Here is a 20,712-nt window from a genome sequence, read left to right on the forward strand (position 1 = left end):
CAGGCTGATCTACCTTTGTGCAACGGAACATAAAAGTCTCTGATCCAGATTCCATCCTGATTTTACTCTAGGGACATGCAAAGAGGCAGAAGGCACAAATCTTGCACTCAGGATACAACTACTACAGTTCTTTAAGGTACAGTTTAAAGCCTGCTGGAGGCCACGGAAGGCCTTTCATTTACTTCAATGGGCTTTGGATCAGAACCTCTGCTAGGGAGCTTTTGTCCTTGGCTTTCTTCAAAGAAGATTTTACTGATATGTGAATAGTGTTAATCACCCATGAACACTTGGTAAAGAGTGATCTGGTTTTTATGATATGTAAAATACCCTGTTGAAGCATGAAATCTAATGAAATCAAACAAAGTAAAACTTGCCCTCCATAACCTAAAGCTCAGCTCTTGAAATGTCATCTTTTGGAATAATGCATTCCCCATCTGAAAGTCTGGGCTTTTTCTTGCCACAGGTGAACTAAAGGAGCCTTGGAGGTGTGCCATGGTTACTAGTATCTGATATTTTACTAGAGGGGAGGGAGAGGAATTATTACTATCAAATGTTAATTTTGTCCCCCTCATGGAAATGAGAAAATAAGCATATCTTTGTCCCTGAATTTATATAATTTGCTTTTTCTGACATGTAAATTGACTGTATATCCTTAATGTTATCCTTGAGAAACCACTGGCAACACAATTGAGAGCCTGTTATTTAATGTATAGCTATTGATTTGTCTCCAGTCAGTGAATGTATAAAACTGAAATATAAAAACTATTTGACAGAGCCTTTGCTACTACCTTCAGTCTTGACTGCCATGGTATGTTAGGAATAGGGATACAATTATAACAAAAGCAATTCACAATAAATATTTGTTCTTGAATTTATTTTGTTACCTTGTGGACATATAGTATTGTGGATATATTGATTTCAAACCCCACCTCAAATTCTGATTTTATGTAAGTAATCAGTGGCCTTTCGTCTGCCAGTATAAGGTGAAGTCTCATAGAGTTCACTAAAGAGTCTTTTTTCATATTTATATGTAAGTGAAACTCAAGAATCATGATAAAACTCTGATTCACACAGCTCATATGGTACCAATTTATTGTCTGGCTTCAGATTTTTTAAATCACTCTGGCACTACAGGGTTATTACAGTAAGTTAGAAAGACAGGTACTCTAAGTATGAACTTGCTGTTAAGATCTCAAAAATACCGAGTGCTCTTGAATTGAAGCTTTGATGAGAAATAAATCCTTCTTGTGACACTTTTATGCCCTGTAGAGATGTGGAAGTGTGAGCAACAGCACCTGGCAAGCAAGCTGTCTTCTTTAAAAGCAAGCAAACCAGCTGCTCATCAGGTTGGTGAAGGATTTAGCAGGAAATAAAAGTCTACTCAAATGTTCATAGCTCAGATCTGCAAGAGAAAACTCATACTTTATGATTTGTCCTCTGAATACTGAGAAAAACTGTATTTATAACTTCTGTATTTTCAAACACTGGGAGGAGTTCATTTTTGAACAGGAGTCATTTCCAAGTGAACAATCTACTTAGCAGATTCATTTCTGTCCACATAATTTCTCTCATTTACAGAAGGTAAGCAGATAAGTAATAAAATAAACTTACAGAGGTCAAACAAAATTTGATACAGTAGGAATAGGATTTCTGGATTTGCTTTGTATGGAACCCTTCTTTCCCTATTCTTGCATGTACATCAGACAGATTTGCTCATGTAATAAGTCTCAAATGAATTTGCTTTCTGGCTACATTAATCAGTTTTAGGCACATTGAACAGATTAAAATTTTTTTACCCCAGCAGAGCAGCACTAACCAAAATGTTTCTGACTCTTCAAAGTTCTAGACAGGCAGTGGTGTCAAAACACTGGGAAAGAATTGTTGGGAATCAAGTTCAGGTGAATTGATGCAAGGCTGGAACATTTAACTGTGTACATAATTTCCAACTGGGCAAGGTATCTCATCTGATCCCTTTGGAATGTAATTTATTTAGTTTTACAGCTTCCTAAATCAGCCAGCTAGGACTCCATACTGCCATACTTCCCCATATGCCATACTTCCCCAAAATAAAAGCATTTAACACCAGAGGGACACCAAACTATAGGTCTTCCTTTATTTCCATCTAGCTGTAGGAGAAATAGATGCAACAGCATGCAAGACAGACACACACATCAATATATACCCCTCTGAACCTCCAAAAGCCTGAAAAGAGTTTGGATGTACCACCTATATATATTTTTAGGTTGTTTGGAATTTTTTAGGTTGTTTGCTATTGTGAATAATTTTGTGACAATTCTACTTCAATGCATTCAGTGTTATTCTGAGTATTGTGAGCCTCAGTCAAATGATATTGTAATGCACTGAAAAGTTTCCTTTTGATACTTTGAAACAATAATTGTCAAGGATTTATTTTAATATTCAGTTACATAATACTGTGATGACTACCATCCTTCACCTTTTGGCTTGGTTCCCAAGGAAACTTCTTCTTTTTATATTTCATTTGTTGCTGGTTTTGGTCTGCTTCTTCTGAACTAACAAATCCAGATTAATGTCTCCCATCCACCTGACTCTCCTGCCAACAAAACTGTTCTTATACCCTGCTCACAATCTCCATGTTTGCAGATGTGACAACCAGGAAATGAAAAGAGAGTTCTGTGGTGACCTCAGAGAGGAGGCTGCCTGGAAACACTGACTGCTTCTTGCAGCATTTCCCCTCTATTTATAGTGTTATAAATAGCATTAGACTATCTCAAAGTTTTGTAAACTGAGATATATGGAGAGATGAAGTTCATACCTGTGCCATACCAAAACCTAAGTAAGCCAGAGATATGTGCCTTCAACAGTGCTCTCTGTCCCAGGCTTATGTCACACAAACACTTAAGCATCTGCTCATTTTTGCAAAACAGCTCTTGCAATTTCACTGGACTGCAGGGTAAATTTAAATTTAAAGACATCCCCATTTGCAGACTCAGGACTTACAGAATGATATTATTTGCATCAGGCTTCACTACCATTTAGGATGCTGTAGGGTATCCCTCCTGGCTTCCAGCTGCTGCTCCAGAATGGCACAGGTTTATCCTAAGTCCCACAATATCTATCAGCCCAGATGTCTGTGATGCCCTCGAGCATCTACAGTGACACCTGTATTAGCCCAGCTGTCATCACACTAAAATGAGGATTTCAGAACAACATGAGTTGATACCACAGAGGGAGTGAATAGCTTTTATTAACTCCTAGGAGTGTGATCTGCAGGCAGAACCCATCTACTGTACTTTTTATTTTCTAAATAGCACCAATCTTTTCAGAGGACTGGAGACCCATCAAAAAAAAACCAACAAAAACCGCTGCAAGATACGAGTGATGGAACCAAGCAACTTACCTGCAGTACAATGTCCCGCCCGTTCCGTGTGACATTAACAGTGTGGGGCTGGCCATTGGCCATGTTTCTGTGGTCAATGTCAATGTTATATGGCTCTTTGGTGCCCCCGAGGTTGTACCGAATCTGCAGATTACCTAGTGAAAAAGAAAAAAATGTGAAAAGCACCCTCAGGTATTTTGGTCTTTATTCACCAGCTATTTTCCCGTCTTTATTTTCACATACAGCTGTTATCATTTCATACTTAATTGCTCTCATAGCTGGTCTCTGCTGTAAGAGAAGAGTTCATGTTTGAGATTATAAAGTTACCAGGCCGAAACTGCCTCTAGTTTATAACCCAAAAGTGTGACAATGACGAGCATTCCTAAACCACAGTGTTTGTAAACACTTCAGACTGCAAACCAAACAAATTGGAGTTATGCCTTGAACAATATGGACAATTGGTACAAAATTGAGCCCATCAAGTAACACTTTATTGTTGAGATTATTATTCTTGCTGCAGTAAAATTCTACAAAATTATACAAAGCACAACATTTTCTAAAGAGTAAACCATTGAAATGCATTGAATAAAGGCAAAATTACAAAAAATTAGCACTGACACATAATTCACACATGGGACATTCTTGCTCTCATGTTTAATTGTTGTTGATGAGTGACCGTCTGGACTTCCATGGAAATTTAGTATTATATTGTGAAATAAAAATCTGAGGTTATGTTGTTGGAAAAGTGTAGTCGGGAGTGGCTTATTGATATTCCTAACATACTGCCAGACAGATTTTTCTTCTCTAAATAATAGTGAAGTGTCTGCTCTTCATAACACATTTAAATATTTGATTAAAAGGAGGAATGTTTGAAAAGGGGAATGCAGCCCCCACTCTTGATGAAAAATGGAAATATTCTGGCCCAAAAGAGCAGACTTAGACCTCTATAACTACAGTTTAGTTGTGTGATGTTGGATTTCTTTCACGCACATCCTTTCTTTCCCATGAAGGGAAAAAAATGAGTGGCGTGTAGAATACTCATCCCATAAAAGAGAACAGTAGTAAAATCATTCTAATTATGATTTTCATGGGGCACTAAGGCACTATTTGGAATTGAATTATATTTAGTTCATATAGAATTTTAATACTGTAGCAGCAAATGGTCCATATCCAACTTTCATCCATCACCAAAATGTTTAGGACATTATATACTATATTGCATCCACATTTTAGTCACCTCAGTGAGTATCCAGATTTTCAGAACAGTACATGACACTTCCTACTGACTACTAGGGATATTGCCAGTTCAGCTATTCAGGTGCCTTGATGTAGATGTCTACTTGTCCCTACCTTAATACTGGCTCATGGCATGGGTCTCGTTATAGCAGGTTTTTGGTTTCTTTTGTTTGGTTAGTTTTGTTTTGTGAGAGAGGATTGGCTGAAGAAACACCACTAAACTGAACAGTTACATCAGTACCAGATCTAGTAGAGGCAGAATGAAGGTTCAGGTTTCTAAGTGCTTTACTTTAATGTGACAAGGGCGAAGAGATTTTCTGATTAGTTCAGAGCTTCCCCTGACTATCAGCCTGGTATTGTCAATTGTACCTTCGATGGGGAGAGCCCGGAGCAGTTTCTTACCAGTGGGGTTTACAAGCACAGCCATGAAGTCCGGGGTGTAGGAGCTGACGTAAAATAAGACACAAGGGGACTTGGTGGTGCTGAAGCTGAAGCTGAGCTCTTCCTTGTTCAAGCTGAGGTCGGGTGCTGTGATCTCAGGATCTGCAGAACTCAAAAGCGTCCGGCTAACTAAATCCTTCATGCTAGTCCCTGGGGAGTGGAAGTTGTAACGAAGCCACATTCCTTCTTCAAAAAATGCTCCCACATCTTGAACAAGACAGGAAAAGGAGGATGAAAAGAAAAAAGGTAAATTAAATGTGCTGACACCTTTTGGTTGAAACATATTACTGTGACTTAATCAGTACTAATCTGTGCATGTTTCTACTGCTGTGCTATTTAAGCACAATATTTAGGTCAAGAGCCTCACTATTTTCCTATGAGAATGAAAAGAACAATCTCCATTTTATTGGTGGATACTTGGATTCACAAAGCAAAGGAAATATTTCCTTTGGGGCACACAGAAAGCCTATGCCTATATCTCATTATCAATACTACCGACAAGGATAATTATGATTTGAATTCATTCTTGTTGAAATTTTGAGGTAGATAATGCTTCAAAGAAGGAGATACCAGGAAGAGTGTCTTAAAGGACACAGGAAACAAACATCCAAGGAAAAGGAAAAACAGCAGTTCTGACCACCAAAATTGAGTGGATTTGGAAGGACCCCACAAAGGAATGATGACAATTCCAGTCCCGCAAAGGACTGGACACAATGCTTGTAAGTTATCCACTACTAGCACAATCCTTCACGAAACCTCCACAGCAAGGATGCCCTTATGGGAGATGAAATTAACTAGGGAGTTTGACTCAACTGGGAACAAGAGGCAAGAGATACTGGAACTTTAGACCCCAGGAGGTGCTATAGTTTTTAAACCAATCTGAGACAAGATGTGGTGTTCCAACACTCTGGACATAAAATTTTCCCCCTTTTGACCGAATATTTTAATATTTTCAGCTGAAAAAGCACTAGTAGTGCTTCTCATAATAATGCAGTCCTGCCTCTTCCTCAATATTAAAATCATAATTCCAGGCTGATGTTCTTGCAGCAACGCTGACTTTGATAACATCCTACAGGAATTACTGCACAATTGGCCACCATTGGTATCATCTACTCCACTGAGGATTGCTATGGCACTCATTTATTTAGAGACATTGTGGCATTGGATCAGCTGTGCTGCCTGGGACAAGATTGTGAAAGGAAATTTTTAAATGATATGTGAACCTGATTAAGAAGGTGTGTCTATGAACATTTCGTAAGACATTAAATAATGATTAAAAATATTAAAATCATAATATATGAGTACTGTATTCAAAGAAAGGCTGTAAGAAATGCTTAAGACATTAAACAGTCTAAAAAAAGGTCTTTCATTGTCTACTACCTTTCTACATGATGCAAAGTTGCCACAGTTTTGTGCAAAATTGCCCATCTAAACAAGAAATTTATTTTTATTCTATTTTAGCATTTTGAGTCTTCACACAATTCTAAGCAATGGCTTTATCTCAAAACATGTGTTGGAAGATACTAATTTTCAAAGCTTTACACAGACACAAAGCAAGCTGGGAGTAAGCCTCCAGAATTCATTCAGAGTAGCTGAGAAGAAAATAGGTAAGAGGATATATAAAATTATAAAATTGTATTGATAATTCTTTCCAGAATTTTGCTAAATCTAATGCTGGAAAAGCTTTATGTTTTCTTGCTGTCATATAAAAATTCTCCCAAACTCAAAATATAACAGCTGCTGTTGCTAAATGGCCATATAAAACACAGAGCCAAGCTGTGGTCCTGAAGTGCTATAAATAATTTGATCATTCTGATGGACTTATAACTGCAATTTTATAGGGGAAAAGTTAAATCGCCCTGAAAAAGTTATGGGGGAGGCAATTTCATTTAATAACTATATTTTGCAGTAGTCTCAACTTTGGTGCTCCTGGATTAAAAGTGAAGGGCTCTGTCATGAAAAAACTTCCCAAACTCATGATGCCCTCTGCCTCTAACAGTGTTGCAAGAAACAAGCGTTAGCACGCAAAAATTTATCTGCTGCTAAAAGCAGTATCTCCAAGTATTTGCAAGATGGGCCTAAAAATATCCCTGTGACCACTAATTTATTCTTCAGCCCCTGCTTCTGGTTTGCACAAGCTGCTTCTGGGGCAGGTGCCCTATCAATTACACTGGCAGAGCTGCCGGCCGTGCCGGGTCCTGCCGCTGCCACTGCTGGTGGGGACCGCAGCCCCTGTGGAGGCTCCATGCACGCACTCTGCACACTGATGCACAATTATGTTTGCCTCCAGCCTGTTTACTGCTTGTCATGCCTTTCATTTTAGAAGTAATCTTTGGAATTGCCTAGTGCTATGCTTGCCCAGGGCCTCACGCTCTGGGGATACTGGGACTTTCAGTCCTGACCTCAGCACTGCTCTGGGGCTGAACTGGAAAGCATGTGAAGCATTTTTTCTAGAGCTGTAAATGTTATAAATTGCTATGTTAAATGTTCATTACTACAAAGAAAGCTTTAAGTAAATGGTGCTCTCTGAAATGGTATTCAGATTATTCTGCAGTTTTGTGAGGTGAATTTGATCATCCTTGTGGGTCCTTTCCAACTCTCAATACTCTGTTCTGTGACTTTTTATTCCAAAAGGGTTTCACGATGGAGCAAAGAATATTCTGTATGTTTAACTTGATTTGTGCTGAGAAAATAATTTTCAATGTAGCTCTATTATTGCAGGCATACAGGGTATTGTAATAAACCTTGAAATTCTCCTCACATGCACATCACCTCTTTTAAAAGGCAGGATAAGAGAAAGGTTCACTTTGGCTTTGTGGGTATATTGGGCCTTCAATAAGAATATATTGAATTCTCTCAAGTTCCAGCTCATCAAAGAGGTTGATGCACATGATTATGCACTTTACTGAAATAAGCTGAAATCCTTGCAGCAGGACTGCAAAGTGCTCAGCGACTCACAGGAGCAGGTTGCTTAAACTATTAGGATGTACCAAAAATAGCTAGAACATAATTCTCCCCATCTTGAATGCAGGTATATGATGACTTGGAAATGCCGAGGGCTGACCAATGAAAAAGCTACCTACTTTTTAGGTCACAAGTGGTGACCCTGAGGTTTACACTTGAGGTCACAAGTGTAGCATCTTCCTGAAGTTGTCTCAGAAAGAGCATGGAAGTCCTTTATCCAGAAAACCATTCAAGCTCCCTGAATAAAGAGGATCAAATGCAGCCCAAACCCTGCTGCTGAAATGTGAGGGAAGTTTCCATGCACAATTCTCTTTTCTTCTGTAAAATTTGAAATGCTATCTGAACGGATGACTCCTGGGACATCAGGCATAAGACGTAGTAAAGATTGCTCTGCAAACTGCCCTTTCAAAGCAGGGGCCTTAGGGAAATGAATGTGGTGGCAACAGATCTGTTTTCTTCAGAAAATAATACCTATTTTTATACCAACATATAGTGCAGTCACTTTCTGTTGACAGACTTCTCAAATATAAACACTTAGGGCTGGCTTTGTAGAGGAACCCAGAACAGGAATTGTAGATTGTTAGAAACAATTTTATCAAGCAAGGTGTGTGTCCTCACTGTGAATTGCACAAATGTTACAAAATTGTCCAGCTTCAATTTGGAAAGGTGATCCAAAACTTCCTCAGAAAATGTACATGTACCCAGAACTAACATGACCTTATTTTGAAGGTCATGATTCTTTGGTCATCACCACAGTCTCCCTCTTTGCACTCAGCTACTTTTATTTTTGTATCCTCTTATTCTGTCTGGGATCAGGAGTATTGAAAGACTGGAGGAAAAAGCCAAATAGCAGCAAAAATCCCCATTTCTCCTATAAAACTTGCAAAGTCTCACTATTTTTCTGGGCCGGTGATGTAGACCTAAGAAAATGTAAGCAGGAATCTTATTCTCCTCTAGTGCTTTGTACATCAGTGAAATGTCAATGTTGCTTCTTCTTTGAGTTTGCTCTATGCTGAGAGTTGGGATGGAAATGTTAATAGGAATTGTCATGAATCAAGTACTAGATACTATGCCTAGTAAATAAAGAAGCTGCAGATCTGTGGGGCTGACAAAAAAATCCCCAAACCAAAAACCCAACCATCCCAATTTAAACACAGGACCTTTTCAAGAGTGGCATTTTAAGAAGTGGAATCTCCCTTCTTTAGTGGGACAGCTCTCACTGACTCAAACCATCTCATAGTTTTCCAAGTGAACTGGATCTGATTTCTGCCACTTTTTACCTGGAGACCAAGGAGGAAGTAGTGCTAGTTATTTATTTAATGGGTGTAACAGGGTATACCTGCCTTACAGCAGCGGGAGACAAAATCCTGGCAATTATGAATCCTGGCAAGGACATGAGAAATGGAGAAGGAGAAAACTCTCTCCTCTTTGTTTCACAAAGCTGACTTCTTACAGCTGTCATCATGTCCCATCTGGGGTCCCTAAACACCTCCTTGGCCCTGCGCAGATATTACTCTGTGATGTCGGTTGCCAATGCTCAATGGCATTGAGCAACGACAATGTCTTCCCTTCATGGAGTTCTGGGTGTGAAAAGCAGTTTTTCAAAATCCTAAGCAAGGACAGTCACTGGAGATGTTCTAACACTTGGTGCATTTACAAAGATTCTTCAGACAGGATAGATGGTTGAATAAACCCTCTTTCTTTTTGCATGATTTCCTTTCTTTTTTTGATTTTACGTGTAGTTATGAATATTGAATATAGATTAGCCAGAGCTTGCTTGTTCATCTCATGGCAAAAACTTGCTTGGGAGCACCTAAAATTGCTACTACTTCCTGACTGTGGTCACAAGGCTAAAACTTGTTTGCTGAGATGCCTTCTGGCCATAGGATATCAGTAAAGGGTCAGAACATCACAGTTGTTGATCTGGGAGAGAATTTGAGGGCCCTGAAGGTGATAATGCTTACCATTCATCTGGTTAGCTTACTCAACATTTTATTCTATCTTCAGGCATATTTAGTGTTCAATATCAGGAAGTGGGAATTTAAAGCTATTGCTCTACATCCCTCATTTTCTGGCTGCTCTTACTCTAATAATCTGTCATGCATGTTGGAACATTGCACCAAAGTACAGCAATTGCTTGTGGGCCTTAATAGAATACAAACCTAGTGAGGACTTGCTTCTATATGAGTGTATCAGTATTCAGTACAAAAAAGGCTTTCTTGGACTATCAGAATCAGGGGATATACAAAATAATGTGCACCGGTGAAAATATGGGGCGTGATCATAAATCCATGCAAAGATTCCCACTACCTTCAGTAGAACAGGATGAGTGTCACACGAGATGGGGTTTAGCCACCTGATTCATGACACTTTCAAGCCTCCCTAGTTGATGCCAACAGGTAGATTCTGCCAGGAAGCAGTTTGATATGCTTAAACAAGGCTGAGCTCTGAATCTACTTTTGTACTAGCCCTGCAAAACAGGGCTTTATTCCACCTTTGTATACCTGGACAGAAGTGTGCACGCCACAGAGAGCCCAAAAATGTCAGGAAAGTTGCAGTTCAATCTGCACTATTTGAAAGTATGATAAATAGTTGATCTGATTTCTGGGGCAACAGACTCAGAGTAAGGGAATGACAACAGGTGCCATGTATTTTCTGTGGAATCTAAATAACAAGCTAGCTCAATTTCTAGTGGAAATATCCCTAGTGGTCAAAAAGAAAAAACCCAAACACCAACTTTTTCCATGCTGCCATCAAATAAAATTGGATGGATGAAGAAAATGTGATGTCAAGTGTACAACAGACTGGATTTCACGATTTCCTGCCAGGGAGTCTATGGAGGTGCTTTTTAGGAACCTCAGAGATAAACTTGCATCCTTGCAAGAGCATTTGAGAAATATTAGAGACTGCCATTTGCTGATTTCACAGTGTTCAGAGCAACAACCTCGGCAGGTGAGATCTGGCTTCAATTCCTTCCTGTACTACAGGTATCCACTTTAAATCTGAGCAGATCCTTCCTGCCCTCCTTTGTTTTCTGCATTACCATAACAAAAAACATCTTCTCACATCATAGAGCTATTGTAAGCATAAATGCCCTATCATCTTGTGAGGTGTCAAAACTATTTAAGCAGCATGCAGATGTATAAATATTGCACATGGGTGTCTGGTGTGAGAACTCAAACCTCTCAGCTGCCTTTGCACAGGCATGTAGCAGACAACAATGTTGCTGAGGCTGCTCTACTTAACTTTCACAAAATATCTGCATTCAGTGAGCAATGACACTAAAGCAGGCCTATTTTAGTTGTCTGACCAAGAAAGTTCATCATTTTCTAAGCCAGGACTACTTATTTTTTCTTTTTAGCTTATTACCCTGATTTATTTGTTTTCTGTGTAAAAAAATAAGGATTTTGTGCTTTCTGTAAGTAGTTTATTATGGATGATAAGTGAGCAAGGAATAATATAGTCAGGTTGATAATCAGTTTATAACCAGGTTGCTATCTCTTTAGGATATATAAGTGTTATTGGGAAGGTTTGTTTTTCTTTAAAAAGAAAAACATTGTTTTTTTCCAATGAAAGAATTGTTGCACTGAAGTGCAACTTTCAAAGCACTAGAGCATAACTGTGAATGTTTAATAAGGCAATATTGACAGGACTGAAGAATGGAATGGCTTTAGCAAGTATATCTATTTTTTGTGAGTATATATTTACCCAAAAGAGGCTAAAACCTGAGTCCTGAAGTATGCAAGGTACAGGTAAAAAAGCCTGACTGCAGCATTCAGACTTACCAGAGTGGGAGCTTAACATTAACAACCTGAGGAAAACTTCTCATGTAAGTTTCAGCTAACAGATCACAATCATGTTGAAAACAGCAGAATTTTTTGGGGTCTGGGAGGGAATGTTGCCTGGATTTTCTGGGTTCTGTGATTCTGAACTATGAAAATGAAGAAGTTAGTTACCTTAAGGCACTCTTACAATCACCTTACCATTGTTTTCAGCAAAACGATGCAATGTTTTTGCCAAATAAAGGGAATTGAATGAGTCTATGCAGAGCAGAATTTGGAGTTGATCAAGTGTCAGTCTGAGAGCTGGTGGAAGGGTGCAGAGCTGCTGCCTCTTGCTAGGTCTTGCATCCACTCAGCCTAGTAAAAAGCTGTTTTTTCTCTTTGGGACATAGAAGGGAGCAGGAAAAGATGGAAATCTGACTGTGACAATACTACTTGTAATGCTTTCAGGGTTCATACAAATATAAAAACAAACATGAAGGAGATAATTTTGGGCATTGTCTTAAGGATTGCAAGAATTCACACTGAGAATCTGAGCTTTACTCCAAAGGAGAAAAGAAAAAAAGACTATAGCATCTCCTTGCTGTTTGTTAATGCAAATTGAGTAACTGCAGAGAAACTGGAAAGCTTTGAATTTACCCTTCCAGCATACCTGAAGGCACATGAGTCATAGCACCAGCTATTTAATTTTTAAAAAAAATTTTGCTTTTTGGCCTCACTCCTGGTGGGTGTAATTTCTTCTCCTGGTGTTGTTCCACTGCATTTCAATACCAAAGGAGGAATGCTTTCTCCCTGGGATATGTCCCACATCAGAATGCTGCCACATGCCCTGCATTTGACCTTTGCTTTTTATTTTTATTTCTATCTTCTGTTTAAAGAGAGGAAAGAGTTTGTTTTTTAGAGGAACAAAAATTAATTGTTTTCTCCGAAATGCTTTTATGATGATAGGACAGCTGTGGGTGAAAAAAACCCCCAGAATTTATGCTTAAACAAAGGACAGGGAAAGGTCAGAAAGCAATCTGCAGGACGGCAGAAACTCTTCAGCTATTCCTCAGAGCAATTTCTCTGAGCAATGAAAGAAGTAAAACCAATTGCATATGCCTCAAACACGAAACAAAAATACAGTTAAAATAGATGTCAGACTGCATTTTCATACTTATTTTTGTCCTTGTAAAGAAACAGTGTAATTTCCAGACCACTACAACATCATTCACACTGTGGTGTGCTGCTAATAAGGCTGGAGACAATGCAATTTCTTGTCAGTCATCAGTCAGAGGCTCTCAGGACAGATTTCATCAGAGAAAGAATCCACAGCATGGAAGGCCTGTTTTTATTGTGAAATGTGTTTATTACTCATGAACCATTGTATGGTGATTTCCTTATAGCAATATTTTTTTCCTTCAATTTTCCCATCTCCTAGCACTTTCAGTATGTAACCAACCCCAAGAAGTTCACTGCAGGCAAGCGATTTCAATATCAAAATGAAGCCTTTGGATAAGGAAACTTTCCTGTGGCAAAAGAAAATCAATGGGAAGGGAAGTCTGGGCTATATTGTAAGGGTTACATTGTGCCACCTTTCACTCCAGCTGAGTAGCATATTTTTTTGGTAATATCTCATATTGGTTGGAATGGGATGTCAGGCACTACTGATTATCAAATCAACAGATCTATTTGGCCTGGAATATTTACTGAGAGGAGTGAAATAATGAAATCTAGTCCTAGTCTATCCTGCAAAGCACCAACCATGATATTTTCTGGCAGCCAATGGGAATTCCTAGTGAAGGTGACAAAGGAAAATATTCCTGCTTGCCTCGTATTAGATTTACCAGCATTAAAGCAACAAACAGCATACTGTGGTACAGGTTATAAAAGTGACAGAGCAGTATTCAACTCTGTCATTATAAAGAAAAAAAAAATTGAAAACAGATCATACAGTATTTGAAAACATGTTCATAGATATTTCAGTGCTTTTACAGAGGGGAAAGTGTCAAAGCATTAATGAAAAATGGATTGAAATATAAGAATTACAATCTCTTCATCAAAATAAGTTTAAATATAATTCAGGCATAATTTTATTTTACAGGAAAAAATTCTAAAGTTCCAAAATCCTTCAAATTTTTGTAAATTTTAAAAATATTTATTTAACTAAAACATACTTGGCTGTTTTGCCATTACTTATTTTGCAGTTGTTATGTATGTTTGCTCATTGTTTCTAGAAAATACATTAATTCTTGTCTCATAGGCCAAGAGGACACAGTATAAGATTCCAGGAGCTGTTATTAGAAAAAAAAAGTAGGACTCCCTTCTTTCACAAGTCTAGGAAACTTGACAACACACATAAGTTGTTCCAGTGCTTTACTTGATTTAAAAGGCATAATGCAAGTTAAATTGACAATGTAAATGTAATGGGCTGTAATGAATTCTTTCAAAGACCTCATTACCAGCATTGTTTGTTACAGAGATTTTACAATCATTTCAATCATAGGATGCCCCAGTTTGTTTTGTGTAATTTATCCTCTAGCTTTTTCCCCAGTATCCCATTGTTCTTTCTGTAGGGAAGCCTCATGATATCACGCACAATAGATCACACTTGGGAATATTCTAGATGAGTACAACAGTCTTCAGCACTAAGAGATAGGAAATTGGCAATTTAAACCATGTACATAAGATCTAAAGGATTTAGAGAGCACTTTTTAGCCTGGAACAGATTTGATATTGAAAACAGAGATCTGATGTCATGTTTAAATGGCACAACACTGTATGGCACAGACATCCCTGCTCTAATAGTACTTTTGCACGAGCTCCAGCTCACAGCAAGTTTCACTGCATGCCCAAATTATCCCTGTCAGAGCTCTGGGCCCTTGGCTGCACTGGGACACTGATAAGGAGAAGAGTATAACTTACATGATATTACTGTCATTGCTAGGGAAGTGCTTACAGGCCAGCCAAAACCAGGGCTTGCCTGTGCTAGGTGCTCAATTATTCCCACTTATTATTATATTAATGGTATGTTTTTATTCTGCTAGATCTACATCCAGGAAAAATTAGACACTTTAGCTTAGAGGTAGTTTTGGTGGAAGGTTGGGGCTTACCTATCCCTGAGAGGAACAAACCCCTCACAAATAAAAGTCAGTGTGAGTTCTGGCAATATAGAAAAAGCTGTGAAGTGAATTCAGTGAATATGGCGTGGCAGTAATTCTATTTTCTTTTCTTTTCCTTTTTTTCCCCCCCCTTTTTTTGTGTCAACACATGATCTGCGAGAGATTGACCTAATTCCAACCTGAACAGGTTTCCTCTACCATATAACTGCATTAGTGAACAGAAATACTGAATATGCATTACCATTATTCATGACAAATCATTTGCTAAATTAACTGAAATTACTGTATTCACATTCTCAGGAGCTGCTGTATGTACAGTCCTGAACTGAATGGACATGTTTTATAATTTGCTTTTGAAGCAGCACAGCATGGTGAAAGCTGATGAAATTCCTGCATGCAAGCACAGTGGAAGACATTACCTAGAGAAGCAGCTGCTTCCCTTCTGCTGCACTAGAAATACATCATATTTATTGGAATTTAAAAAATAATCATGCCAGAGATTCATCCCTATCTGGTGATGTGAATATTTGGTGATATGAAAACAATTCCTTGGCTTTTAGAAGAGGATGGTCCAAAATGTGAGCAACATCAGCAATGGACAAAGCTTTGCTGTGACAGAATGAAATGAAAGTGAGCAAACATGGGTAAAAATTAAAGTGGCTGAAGTGTGTGGGGAGGAAATGCAGTCCACAACACAGCATCAGGTAAAAAGACTGCCTATTTCTGTTATAAACTTTATACTTCCTGTAAGTGTGGCTAAAAGAAGGCAGGGTGTGGATATTTGCAAAATAATGATCAGATTTTGACTTGGAAAAAACTCTGAGAAAGAATTGAAAACCATAACATCAAAGGCCAGGTGCTGTCCCCTACTGCCAAATTAGCTTCTTGAGGGGACTCTGGTGCCTGGTGACCTAGACTGCCTGCAGGATTCCTGGTTCAGAGAGACAAATGTAAAAGCAGAGGAGCGCCTTATGAGGATACAGGTTTCTTCAACATCAGGGATACTGATGAGAAGAGCCTTCACATTTTTATCTGAAACTTTGAGAAATCTTTTAAAATTATTAGGAAAAGCAGTGGATTAGAGAGTCAAACAAGAAAAAAGAAATTAGTACTTTTTGTCTCAATTTTTTTTTGTTGGATCTCGCTTTTCCTTGCTCCTGTCTTTCTCATGCAGACCTGTGCATCCACAGTACATTGTTCTCTTATAATAATTTCTTTTGAAATTCCAGAACATATTTTAAACATTTCCAAAGGGCTGACATAAATGTGGGAGCTCTGTGACTTCCCTTATGCCAGCAGGTTCAATCCCTAACCCAGTCTGAGGTACTAAAAGACTTGATCTACTTACGGATGGATAAAATTTTTAAGCCAAATGCTGGCCTCCCAATATATGAGATATTCAACCCAAATGTCATACCTACATGTCTGAATGACTAGGTAGCTTTTCTTTAAATCCATGTTTTTCTTCTAAAGAAGTTACCATGACATTGTGCTAGTTGGAATGGAATACCCTCTGCCAGACCTGCTATTACTACAGGCATTCCTGATGCATTTTGTTGTTGTGTTATTTGATTTAAACAGGCAACATGTACTCCTCATAAGAGGTGTGGTTTTAAATAATCACATTTAAATATACACATGAGTGTATAGCTTGAATTGTTAGCAAGAAGTATTAAACAGGATTTACTTGTTTATTTAATGAAGCTGAAGCATTGATTCCCTTGTTATTTTTTCTCCCTCCCATTCTGCCTCCTGCCCCGATGCATTTACCTTTTATGCAGAATGGCCCATCGTAGGCAGTTTTGGAGCAGTCACAGGAGTAGCCGTTGTATTTCTCCACACATTTCCCCCCGTTGGCACAGTACATGCCGTAGCTGGTGCAGTGACCAGAGCAGCCAGGCTTCACCCCGGGCGTGACCTTGGCTCTCTCTTCCAGGTCCAGCGTCACCCCGTTCATCCTCAGGGAACGAATGCAGCCCAGGAAGCCTCGCTGGCCTCCTGCAGCGCCTGAGAGGGAATGTTGAACGGTGAGACAGCACTGAATGGGTTTCATTGCTGTTGCTTCACATTAAATATCCTGCTAAGCCTGTGGTAACTTCGTTATAAGGGCAAGGAATTGCCTTGTCCTAATGACAGCAGATCAGTGAAACCTAGCACTTTGATATCATACCATTAGCAAGCATAAATAGTAGTTTTTTATCAATGCTTGCTTTATACTAATTAGACATTTGAGATTCTAGCCCTACACTGTAAGATTTCCTTTCATTTCAACTTCAATGTTTTTAGAGATAACAGTGGAAGAAATGGGCTTGGCTCAACTGCTAATGTGTAGCCTTTCTCTCCTAATGATTAATAATGGTGGGTGATAATAATAATGCCATAATATGCCATGCAGTGTGACATTTTTCAAAGCCACAAAGGACAAACAAAAAAGGAGTCAAATCTCCATTCTCAGTTACAATAGGAAATATTCACATTGATTTCCAAGAAACATCACGTATGCTATTTACTTACCAGAGCCTAGACTGAAGGATGGAACACTGGAAAACTGCATTTGACAATCTGGGTTGAGATGGTTTTTTATAGCAGCTAATAAGAACAATCTTTTTTCATCCTGAGTAAACACTCACTGAAAAAATGTGATTTCATCTAGGAAAGCCTCATCTGAGGCTGGATTAGAAACAACAATCAAAAAAAGCCCAAACTAAAAAGAGTGAGTAAATAATAATGAGTGCTGGCATCTTTTCTGCTCATCCTTCCTCTCTTCGACTACTGCAGTGCTGCAGGTGCCAGAGAGTCCCTGAGGAGATCTGAATGCTCATCACCACTGAGCACAGAGGCTGATATTTACCTGAGTGGGAAAGAGGACTAAATAAAAAACAGAGAGGGCTGCTTCAAAACAAGTACCAGTAACTGGATGATTTAGAGTAGGAGCAGGCAAGGCTTGGTCTCTCCTGGGTGCACATGGCAGAGGGTGCTCTGGTGTGATTCCATTCTATGTACACCCATATATGCTGCAGTGATGAAAAACCACCTTTCACCTCTCAGTAACTGTCCTAGCCCTTAGGACACAAGGTCATCACCCCTCAGTCCCTCTTGCTCACCCAAAGAATAGATATTTATTCTACAGAAAATGGAAAAGCAGGCACCAAAACAATTCTTGTTCAGCATTACTCTCCAGGGCTCTGGTATTCAGGTATTCATTTTGGGCACTCCAACTCAAATCCATTCTAGCTGTGACTCCAGGTAAAGTTTAAAGCTCTTCTCTGGTATGTGTGCTCCAATAACCAAGTGATATGAAATAGATGTAATTCAGAAAGAAAACAATCTGGTGCAGATTATGACATTCGTTTTTTTGGCAATAAAGGTACCATGTATTTCAAAACATTGCTAGTGTTACAGTCAATTCAATACTAACAAATAAAATCATCATTATCAACAATTCTCAAAGAACTGAGGCTAGGAAAAAAAATTCCATCTCTTCCTGTTTACAGCAAAAGGCTTGGTATTTTTTAAAGGTTAAGTGTTCCTCTTTTAAACAAACTTTATCTTTCAGCTTATTTTGAAACTGCCATTCTAGGATCACAGTGGCAAAGGAGAACTGAGCTTGTAAATAACACCTGCACATCTGGTGACACATTATACACAGTTTGCAGTGACGCTGGGCTGATCACTAAGGCAATGAAGGCTTTAAACGTAATTTTAATTCATTTGAGTTGTTGAACGCTGACTAACATGGAGAAAAAAGATTTTTTTTTTCTCTTTTCACTTCTTTCTTCTCTTGTAACAGATATCTAGAGAGGTATGACAGTGCTTCTTTGCTCAACATTTCATGCAGTTCTGATTCCAGCTAATGGCACTTGGCACGTCAGCACTTTGCAGCCCTGCGGCTCACAGTTGGAGAAATACAAATGCTGCTGGAATAACCTGCCCCAGATGTAGTGGAAACCAGTAGCTCCAGAAAGCAGCTGGACTAACTTGGTTCCAGGGAATGCATTTGTGTAACAGTGTGTGGTGCTTTCCTACATCAAATGAGTAAATAGCCCACGGGACTAAAGGGAAAAGACTGCAGTGAGAGCTGTGAATGCAAAAGTATGGCCAATGATCAAATCTAAAGAGGTTGGAAGTGCTGCTGAGGCTAGGATGGGCACTGTAGGCACATGCAGTCCTGGCAAGAACTCTGCAGAAGTTTTCACTTCTGTGGTGAAAAAGTGTTTGTGTGTCTGGGAAGAGACTCTCAGCAAAAAAGGAGTTTGGCACTGCAGTCTGCTGGAGGCACTTTCAGCCAGGAGGTGCAGGTGGAGAGAGACAAAAAGGACAAGTTTCTAATGCACAATATTTTTTTCTTAGTTGATCTTTGTATGTCTGTAATTATGGACACATTTGTCCTTTTTTTTTCTTTTTCTTTTTTTTTTTCTTTTTCCCCCCCTTTGCTGTCCCACAAATACTCGAGGTGCACAGCTTTCCACATTCACTAAATGCTGCTGGCAAGACACGAGGCAAAGTATGTTCAGCACCGTGAGAGCAAAGCCCGGCTGCCTCCTCTGCACCTTACCAACATAGAGCTGGCTGTACAATTCCAGCCGCGTGTGTCCTTCTGTTGGAGCTTTCCGGACCTCCAGGGGTAGCTGGTCCACCTGCAAGCTGGCCTGCTTGACATTCCTCTCGGCATTGACCCGGTGCCATTGGTCATCGTTGAGAGGGTTGGGAGATCTCACCACGATTTCCACCGGCCCGTTCCCGACGTCGAACGAGAAGGAGACCTCGGTAGCAGCTGAAATAGCAAGCAAGAGGTGTCCACAATCTGTTTGCAGTCTTGCTTTGTAAACACATTCACTCACACTTCCCAAAGAGTAAGGAGTCATATCAGATAGAAATGTGTTCTGCTAAGTCATCTTTCTGAATTTATAAGCACGTTCAGTTCCTTCTAACTTGAGTAGGATTTTGACTTTTAGAAGAAGTCAAACTTCTTGACTTCATCAGCAGACCCTCAACCAATTGCATTAATCTTTGTGCTCTGCAGCCTTCCAGTTTACATTTTTTAAAATTATTTTTAAAGGAATAAGCATTTTGATAAAGAAATGGTGGAAAAATCTAAATTTTTGTTTTGATTTTGAGGGGCAATTAATTCTTGCAATGAACTAATAATGCTGTGGTTAAGATCCATGTGATATTTTATGGCTGAAAAAGAAATGGATTTTTAGTAAGCCCTACAGTGCTCTGCTTATAGTGTATGATTAAAACCATGTTTAGAAATTTTATGAATTTCCATTAAGCCCTACTAGTCACTCCTTCAGGTCATCCTTGGCAAATATATAATTGATAACTATTATTGAATGTTGAGTATGATTAATACTATATAAATTATTTTAATAAAGTAGTATAATTATGACTTTCTTGAGATTTAGTTTATATATCTTTGTGCTGCAAATTCTATTCTGGTAGCAAAAGATCTGATGAAAGGGTTAAAAGAGAATGGATTATCAATTACAGCATTCACAAATGAGGATACCAGACAGAAGTAAAGACAACCCAGAGTTCAATTTAATTTGGTTTTCCTACACACAAAATAAAAAAGCCAGAGCTCCCTTTTAATTCCCTTCAAAGATCTTGGGTGCCCAATTAAGGTCTAAGTGTTCCAGTACAGCTGAGGTTTCTGCTTAGGTTGAATTGATAATACACTATTATAAAACTCTTATTCAGTAAGGCTATTAAATTGGGGTAAAAGCACCACTCCATTTCATTATCACTAACAATGCTGATAAATAGTGCGAAACATTTTTGTACGTGACCTAATAGATTTTCACAAGGTAATATCAGATTGACTTGA

The 20,712-nt window shown here is 38.9% G+C and overlaps 1 protein-coding gene across 1 annotated transcript in view; it reads right to left on the reverse strand.

Moving 5' to 3' along the window:
• Positions 1 to 20,712, reverse strand: part of CNTNAP2 (contactin associated protein 2) — a 1,012,072-nt gene that overhangs the window by 68,007 nt on the left and 923,353 nt on the right. Inside the window, exons 17-20 of the mRNA XM_041466404.1 lie at positions 19,438 to 19,656; positions 16,653 to 16,889; positions 4,997 to 5,242; positions 3,380 to 3,513 (exon numbers count right to left, since the gene is read on the reverse strand). Coding sequence (XP_041322338.1) covers positions 3,380 to 3,513; positions 4,997 to 5,242; positions 16,653 to 16,889; positions 19,438 to 19,656 — 836 coding nt within the window. The remainder of the gene's footprint in view (positions 1 to 3,379; positions 3,514 to 4,996; positions 5,243 to 16,652; positions 16,890 to 19,437; positions 19,657 to 20,712) is intronic.

The sequence above is a fragment of the Pyrgilauda ruficollis genome, unplaced genomic scaffold (genome assembly GCF_017590135.1).
Source record: "Pyrgilauda ruficollis isolate IOZ18807 unplaced genomic scaffold, ASM1759013v1 scaffold2, whole genome shotgun sequence".
Lineage (NCBI taxonomy): Eukaryota > Metazoa > Chordata > Aves > Passeriformes > Passeridae > Pyrgilauda > Pyrgilauda ruficollis.